This window comes from Camelus ferus, chromosome 10, assembly GCF_009834535.1.
Source record: "Camelus ferus isolate YT-003-E chromosome 10, BCGSAC_Cfer_1.0, whole genome shotgun sequence".
NCBI classification, from domain to species: domain Eukaryota; kingdom Metazoa; phylum Chordata; class Mammalia; order Artiodactyla; family Camelidae; genus Camelus; species Camelus ferus.
The window spans coordinates 10,548,569-10,557,988 of record NC_045705.1 but is presented as its reverse complement, the minus strand read 5'-3'; the positions used below and the strand labels follow the sequence as shown (position 1 = coordinate 10,557,988).

At 34.2% G+C, this 9,420-nt stretch overlaps 1 protein-coding gene across 2 annotated transcripts in view; it reads left to right on the top strand.

Annotated features, from left to right (window-relative positions):
- Positions 1-206: 206 nt before the first annotated feature.
- NOX4 (NADPH oxidase 4) overlaps positions 207-9,420 on the top strand; it is a 90,041-nt gene continuing 80,827 nt past the window's right edge. Inside the window, exons 1-2 of one of the 2 annotated variants that reach the window (XM_032488361.1) lie at positions 208-529; positions 4,935-5,015. In XM_032488361.1, coding sequence (XP_032344252.1) covers positions 441-529; positions 4,935-5,015 — 170 coding nt within the window. In that variant the 5' untranslated portion in view covers positions 208-440. Of the gene's footprint in view, positions 530-4,934; positions 5,016-9,420 lie in introns of both variants that reach the window. The other variant, XM_032488362.1, reaches the window with a different exon arrangement.

Sequence of the window (9,420 nt, the reverse complement as noted above, 5' to 3'; positions counted from 1 at the left end):
AAGCTCAAAAGAAATGCTTTGAAATTGAAACTGAAGGAGCTACTAGCTCCAAAGGGGTTGGGAGTTGGGAGGCGGAGAGTAAGGAGGTTTTAGTAGAGAAACCAGAACAACAAGGATATCAAGTGTCAGCCCTGTCCCATTGTATTAATTATCGACATTTGGTACCATATGTCCCTGTAGAAGTTTGCATATAGTCACCATCTGAGTGGAATATTTGAAAATAACAAAAATGGACTCTTGGGTTAAAGGTGGAATAGACTCAGCTGTGTCTTAAGTACCTTGAAACTAGTGCTAATTAAAGAGTTTTTCTTGAGAGGGAGCATACAAGGAGATCCACGATTTGAATCGGGCTTCCCACAGAGCGACATAGTGCTTTGAATTTTAAGGTAATAATTTTTTGTACTTCTTTCCCCCAGTGTGACCTAAGTTAACACGTACTTATGTACGTTTTTGTAGTTCCTGGCCTGACAGGCGTCTGCATGGTGTTGGTGCTATTTCTGATGATGACAGCTTCAACATACGCGATACGGTGAGTTTCCGACATTATTTCGCTATTTCTTGGTCAGATTATTTAAATTTCCTTCAGGTTATCTTCATTTTCATATGTAGAAAAAGTCCTGAGTAACCAGAGCACTTAGCCAAGGCAATATTCTCATTAATGGACTGTCCTGTGTAACTAAGAGGGAAGTAGAGGCATTTCTGTATATTTCCTGTTTTTGAAACATCTTTTAGTCACATGTTCTGGGTTGTAAGGAATTGGGTACGGAGATGTTCTGACGACTGGGGAAATCTGAGTTCTTCAGGGTCCTCCTTCTGAAGGATCCTGTGTCTCCGTGAGACACGAGATTGAATTCATCATGGATGCACAGGAATGTATCATTTAAAATATCTTATAACACATTTCCTGATATGAGTTTGTTTTGCTGTGATTTAATGTGGTATATTCTAAACAAAGCTTTGGAAGCCTGGTTAGTTGACATCCGCTAAAGTAACCTTCCCATTCATTCTTCCAGCTAAGAGATTTTGAGCAATTGCATATATATAATTTCACGAGCACATTCACGTGTTCTTTCTGATGGCCCCATTCTAGTTTTCTTAATATTTTAGAGTGTGTTAGATTTCTGGTCAAACATTTTGGTTAAGAAAGCAAAAAGTATATAATGTGTTTAATCTTCAAAAGTCTTCAATCGTCTAATTGCTGAGATGTGAAATTTAATGAACACACACACACACATGCTTGGAAAATATTGCCCAACAACACATTCAAATGAGTCTATCCTGGGACTTCTGAACACATCTGTGCACACGTAAACCCACTAAAACCTCCCACATAAACCCACCATTCAGACGTTAACATCGTAAACTTTCCAGTGTTTATGTTTACAAACTTACTCCTTTTTTCTCTAACTCACTCATTTTTCATCTCCTACCTCCACCAAAATCATTCTTTCTCTCCCTTTCACACTCCTGATCTTTCTCTTCACAAATCTCTGTTTTACCAAAATAGGATAATATTATACATACTATTTTAAATCTGCTTTTTACTTAAATCTGTTAGGAACATTTTTCACGTTCATAAATGTTTCTCTATCATTCTCTTTACTTACAGCACAGCATGTCACCATGTAGTTACACATTCCTTTTCCAGTCCCCTATTATTGGATTATTAGGTTGTTTCCATTTTTTTCAGTATCTCAGTTCTGAAACGAACATCCTAATCCATCTGTCTTTGCATACTTTTTCAATTATATCCTAAGGCAAAATACCTAGATGTGGAATGACTGGGTCAAGTGATAAGAATACTTTTGAGGCTTTTCTTAAGAATTAATAATCATCTTACAGAGAGGTAAATTTCTAACATCAATCATGAAGGTGCGCATTTGATGGGAAGAAGATTTTATTTTGGTTAGGTAAAGCATTCATAAAAAATATTTACTTTTTCAGCTTTAGGAGTTCTTAAAGGAAAAGTAGAGCATCTGACATTTATTTACAAGACTGAAGATATATGCATGTTCTGCATCTAGAAAAATTATTAGTTGAGAGAGAATTCTGAAAAATAGAATAGAATCTGTTCTCAACTGGACCATTACATTAGTGCTCATAAACAATTCAGTGAACTTCTCTCATCTTCAGGGTTTGTGTGTGTGTGTGTGTGTGTGTGTGTGTGTGTGTGTGTGTTTGTTTAAAGGAGATTATAAAGCCAACTCTGCTTTTTCCTCTAAGCTTTATTGTGAGAATCATGGCATTCTTAAATGGATCATGGAGATAACCTTCTTCTACCTTTTTCCTTGCCAGTGAGGAATAAAGTATTATAATGAAAAATTAAGGGAATAAATATGACTAGTGTTTGATCTGCTATTTGAATGTAGTCTAGTAATTCAATGATGGTTCAACATAGGTCAATCTGTAAAAGTAAGTAATACATTTTAATAACAGATGACAGGAATACAAACATATTTTCATCTCAATAAATTTTAAAATGACAGTTATTAAATCTGAATTCTAATTCTGGATTAGAATAATCAGAGGAAACAAAGAATTAATATCCTGAATAGAATGAAAAAGGTAATAAAGCCAGAACTGAGATCATACTAGTGAAACATGAGATACATTTCTAAGAAAATTATGAATATGAAAAAGCCAAAGTGATATTTTTAATTTCACCGTAATTTATATATGGTAAGAAATGAAACATTTAAAATTATTAGAAAGAATAAAACAACAAATTATCATTATTTCCAGACAGACAGATATAATTGTGTAGCCAGAAAATCCAAGAGAATTGTGGAAAAAATTAGTGTTATACCAAATAAAAGAGTTGCAATAGGTAAATGAGTACAAAACAAAGAATAAAAAATTGCTCTTATGTAAGAGCTATTATTAGTTTGAAAATTTAATAAAATACAAAAGCTACCATTCACAATTGCAACAAAGACATAAAATATCTAGCCATAAACTTAAAAAACTAGGTGGAAGCAATATAGAAAAAAACTACAGAACTTCACTGAGAGAAATAAGTGGTTTTGAATAAAGATTGTATACTGCAAAGATGGAATTCTTCCCCAGTGATTTTATAGGTTTGTTGCAATTCCAATCAAAATCCAAGATAGGTTATTTTGTTTGTTTTTTGAAGTTAGCAGAGCAATTCTGAAGTTCACCTGAAAAATCATCTAAGTACATGTTCCAAAGAGGAATAGCAGAGGGGATGTGGCTTATTAAACATTAAAATGATTATGCTTCAATAACTTAAAACAGAATAGGGGATTACTATGTTGTACACCTGACACTAATATAACTTTGTAAATCAACTATACTTCAAGGAAAAAAGAACAGAATAGGACTGACTTATAAAAATGACCAAGACATTAAACCAAATAATAGTTGTAAGGGACCTGGTTCTATGTAAGAACTTGTAAAATAATGAAGGTGTCTTTACACACTTATGAGGAAAGTAAAACTTAAGTGAGTGAAGTTCTAGATAAATTACAGGGTTAACTATAAAAAATATATATATCATTTTTAAAGATTTAGAAGAAACTTTAAGTGGATATTTATCAGCTCTTATAATGGACAAGGGAAAATATAAGAAATATTTGACTATCTAAAAATATGGAAACTAAAACTTCTGCATGTCAATACACATTATAAAAATTGACACCTAAACATGTTACTGGGAAAATTATTAAACTTACATGGAAGTAGTACATTATTAAAATTTGAATAATTAACACACGACAATTGAGAAATATACTGTAGAAAGGGTAATTATTATAAGCATTTAAGTCACGGAAGAATTATAAGTGAGTAACACACAAATGAAATAATACTCAATTCCACTTTCACAAAATACTGAAGAGTTATAAAGTGGAGTCTGGGTTTGGCGAAACAGACACCCCTACGCCATGGTCGGGTTCGTAATTGATAGAGATGTTTCAGACAGCAATGGGCAATGTGTATCAAAATCTGACGGAATATGTGCCCTTTGATGTAGTAATTCCACTGTCTAGGCATTTAGGTTCAAAAAGAGTCAGATACGTGCAAAAAGCACGTGTTACAAGGATGTTCATGACCTTGTTTATGATAGCAGAAACTATGAATGAGGTAAAGGTGAATCAGTGGGCTATTGCCTAAATCAGGGGTTCTGAAAGATTCTGGAGGTTGTATCAGAATCATCTAAGCTTTTATAAATACCTGCCCTCCAACTCCAAGATTCTCATATATGAATATCCACCCAGACATAGAAATAAAATCACTATTGGTCTTTTCATTGCTTTCAAACATCTTATAGGTTGTGTTTACTAAGCTCTTTCCTTTTCAGACTCTTTGTCCTCCCCCAGGACAACAATACAAGGTGTTATTTAAAGTTATACACTGCCCAGAAAAATAATATAACATGTTAATGAGCATTTATTTAATTTCTCTCCACTTGGGTTTCCTTTGAACTACTCTCAGAATCTGTATTGGGATAGAAACCTTAGTTGTTTTAGAAATCATTTGAAAATTGAAAATATTGATATAAAGGACAGTGGACCATTTCCTGTTCCTTAGCCTTATATCATAATAACTAAAAAAAATTTTTTTTAATTTATTTTTTTAGTGGAGGTACTGGCTACCTTGTGCATGCTAAGCAGGCACTCTACCACTCTGCTCTACCCTCCCCTTCTCAATAATAATAACTTTAAAAAATAAACACTTGGTTTTAATTTTTCATGTATTTTTGTTTGAAATACAAAGAGTCTTCAAAATGACAAAGTGTTACTCATAATTTTGTCAGTTCTCTCTGCAGTCATGTTCATACTTTCGTATTAATAGATAAATCTCAGATGAACTCAGATTTTAACTTTCAGTTGTAACATGTATTTGAAAGGATGCATGATCTTTTTAGTGAGATAGAGTATACAGTGGAACTGAAATCGAGTCCTTTGTTTTTCCAGAGTTTCTAACTATGACATCTTCTGGTACACTCATAATCTCTTCTTTGTCTTCTACATGCTGCTGATGTTACATGTTTCAGGGTAAGTTTTAAAAAAATACTTTTAAAACCACGTGTGCCTAAAAATGGGGCAATAAAAGATAAATTCGTAGAAATTTTTATAGGGAGTGGTAAAACTGTTTGGTTACTTGGAATTGAGGGTTTAGTGTCAAAATAGAAGAAATAGTTCTGTTTTCCATATCGCATGTGTTAAAAGTATAAAAGTATATTAAAACTTAAAGACAAAGTTACTTCTCCTGCCATGATGTAGTTTTTAAAGCCCCCTAGAATTCTATCCTGGTAAATTCTTAAAAGAAAATTAGTAGGAACTGAAGAACTTCAAGAAGATATTTAGTATTTGAATTTTCAGGAATTCCTTGTGTCTTGCTGCTGCAGAGTTTGTAACCATGGAGTTACTAGTTTTTAGTTTCATAAAGGCCTAGGGGCAGTAAATATTTGCAGCAAAAGCCAAAGATTTACAAGGACCAAAGACCAGGATCTGTCAGAAACACCAGAAAATCACAAAGGGGAAAAAAGATAGTATTCCAAGGTGTTACGAAGAATATATCCCAAATACTCTGAAAAGCATGTGGACCCAAACAGTGTACTCAGATGTATGGTGCTTAAAATAATTCACTGGGTTAGAGGAAGGGAATAATATATTTTTGTATAAGCATATGTCTGCATGGTCCCCGGGGAGACTTGTGGTTTTTGTCTTGACACTCACACTAACATGACACCATAGGCCATTGGCATCAGGTTCACGGTTTAGTGGAGAGATACAGGACAGCAGATGTAGATGTCACCAGGATGATGGCAGCTGCTTCTTCAGTGGGAGTCTCTCTGGTTGTTCAGGAACCATTTTCCACCTTCTCTCCCTTACCTCCCGTGCAGTAACTCAGTTTTAAGATGAGGAGACCATATGGACAGACAAGGAGTACCTTGCCTTGGGTAAGGCTCATGCTTCACAGGAACCAGCATTTTGGTAACAGTCCAAATCTCCTCCAGGGATGCCCTCAGCCCCTAGAACACACGGCATCAGGACGTTGAGGTCACTCATCATCCTCCTGGTCCAGATGCATTCCACCAATAATAAATAGTGCTGGCTGGTGACACAGCGGGCACTCCCCATTTATCCTAACCCAAAATGTTTCCAGGGAAACAGCACTGGGGGAAAGATTCAGACCTGCAGTGAATTTCTTCTTCAGTATGTTTTATAAGGTACTTTGTCAGTCCAGTAAGTCATGTACATAAATTATATATTGATTTTAAGGTACATGTTCAAGATGTTTTCCCCCCAATTTTGGAGGCCACTGGTTTATAGAACAGTATTATAACCATCTCTATCTGATGCGCTCCAGCTCAATTTGTTCTGTACCGTGGTTCTAGAATGTGTAATTGTAGAGCATTGGAAACATGGCCACATATTATAATGCCTGCTGCCAGCTGGCCATTCCTGGCACACAGGGAAGAGGGTCATAGTCAATGGCAGTTCTGGATTCTGCTCTTTTCCCTTTGTAGGTAAAACATATTCTTGTGGAGCATCAGGACACTGACAAAGCCCTTAGCAGAGAAAATCTGCTTTATATTCTGTTCTTTAAATGGCTTGTTTGCCTGTCCAGGGCTTTTATCGTAAAATGAACTATGACAGATGTGCTACTGATGATAATAGTAATTTAAAACAGTTACATGATGTGTGCTATATACCAAGCATAAATTCAGAATGATTTAGAAGCTTTATGTTATTCAAGGACTACAGTTTTATAAGGATAAATAATGTTGTTAAACCCCTTTTACAGGTGGGAAAACAAGCGTAGAGAGAAGAGAGTACATAACTTGCTAAAGCTGACTTAACTGTGGGATCCTGGATTCAAATCCTGGGATTCTGAATCAAAAATTCATTTTTTTTTTTTACTGCTAGACTCTATTTTTTTTTTTTCTTTTAGAAAGTTCTGTATTTCTAAGAATTTGGTCTTGAGATTTTTTTTTAACATTTTTTATTGATTTATAATCATTCTACAATGTTGTGTCAAATTCCAGTGTTCAGCACAATTTTTCAGTCACACATGAACATATGAGATTTTTTAAAAAGGTTAATATCTTGATTTATCTGGGATTATTCTCTCTTCCTCTCTCTCTCTAGCTGTAACAGAAGAGGGGAAAATGCAGTGATCTGTTAGCATTATTAGTTATGCATTCTTTTGCCTTTATGATGTATGAAATTAAAACTCTGAAAAAATCTGTTTCTTTGTAATTCAAAAGAGAGTTATTTTTTAAAGGTTCAGGAGTTCAAACAGACTTCTGAAGTTTAGGGAGTATTGAGTTTTTTCTCCATTTTTAGGGAAGTAAAATAAGGTATATTTAAATGTTGATTTTACTTCTGCAGAACAGGTGTCATAAACAGAAAGTAACTTTAATTTATGGAAAGAAATAACCAAAGGCATCTACAGAATGAGTTATCTATTATCAGTTATGCCAAGTGAATTAATAGTTCTCTACATGTTATTGATAAAAATGAAGAAAAGTTATTCTAACACTGAAATGAGTGTTGTACAACAAATACACAATACTGTAAGCATTCTATTAGTGTGCATTTTTCTATGAATTTTAATGTTTCATTAAGGTGTAGTTGACAAATGAAATTGTATATATTTAAAGTGTTCACTGTGATGATATAAATACGTGTTGTGATATGATTACCACAGTCAGGTGAATTAACAAATCCATTTCTTCACATAGCTATCTTTTGTTTTCCGGTGTGAGCGTTTAAAATCTACTCTCCCAGCAAATTTCAAATGTACAATACAGTACAAATAAACAGTACACGAGGATTATTAACTGTAGTCACCAGGCTGTGTATTAGATTCTCAGACCTTATTCATCTTATAACTACAAGTTTGTAACCCTAAGAAGTTTAATTTTGAGGAAAGCTACATAGATTATGCTTCTGGTGTGGAAAAAAATACGACTGACAAATCTTACAGCTTTCTCAGAATAGATCATTTCTCACAATGTTCTTTTTATTGCTGAAGGATCTATCCGTAAGTAAATGTATTGGAGTTATCACTTGTGCCAATGTTGAGGGCTTAAGCCATATCTTTACTTATGAAACACCTTGATAATTTCTTTCTCTAGCTTTTGGTTATGTGAGTAAAGTGCAACTATTCAAACAAGTTTCTTGAATTTACATTGAGATTTTGTTCAACTGTACGCTTTGGGTTTGAACAGAAAATCACTATTTGCTGGGCATTTGCTCCTTTCTCCATCAATGTGCTAAGTACTTTACTAAGGTACAGAAAGACAAGGTAATGTATGATCTTTAGTGTTCCAGCGTTGGTAATTAGTTTGTAACTTAAAACATCAGTTAAAGGAGCCAGAGGCAATTTTATAGTGCCTATTTTCCAAGTGTTTCCAATAAAATAGATGTATTTGATTTTCAAGAATTCTAGTAGTTTAGAGAATTGAAGAATCAATGTGGACTAGAAATTTTAGATAATTTTTGACTTCAGTGATGAATCAATTAGAAATTAGACTGGTTTCCTTAGGTAAGCAGACTTTTGTAGTAAGAAGGAGCAATTGCTTTGTATGATTTTCTAAGGTCAATTTTATTTTCATAGAATATCTAATTTTGAAAGAAGCTTAACTGATAATCTTGACCAAAACTCCTTGAGTCTCCCTACAATATGTCTAAGTAAAGAACTAATTCTGAAAAGCACATTCTGTCCTCAGGAAGCTCTGGTTTTCATGAAGTTATTTCTCTTTTCAAACAGAATCTGTTTTACTTTCATTTCTATCCAGTGATTTAAAAGTCTGTGACTCTGGAGGCCATGGATATTGAGTTCCTCTTCTTCTCGAAAAATCCCTGCACGATGATATTTCAAGTCTCATCATGACTCTGAATTTTCTCCCTTGAATAAATTAATAGTTCATATTCATTGAGTTTTTATCGTACTAATGGTTAATCTCACTAAATCCTCCCAACAACTCTGGTAAAATATGCGGTTTAATATTATTTTATTATTCCCATTGTCCAGGATAGAGGATGGGGCAGTGAGAGGTGAAGTAAATAACTTGCTGAAAGTCATGGCTAGTAAATAGAAGAGCTTAAGTTCGAGCCCAGGTGTCAGGTTCCAGAGCCCACATTCCTAACCACTGAATGAAGCTGGCTGCTGTTTGGAGTGGCTTCCCTGTATCCCTTTTAAAGCCAGAAACCAAAACAAATGCAATTCTCTTGGGGTATGTGAGCTTTATTGGCAAAGCAGAAGTCTTACTTTCTTTGCTCAAAATATTACATTTAATACTATTTAGGATCCAGCTGTCTTGTTCCGTGATTATGCACGCCTTTAGCTTAACCTAGTTTTCATTCCTATTACCTATGTTTTAGATTTTTTTCATTAGTATTTATAAACAATTCTATTGCATAACACCTTAAAGAAATCACATTTCAT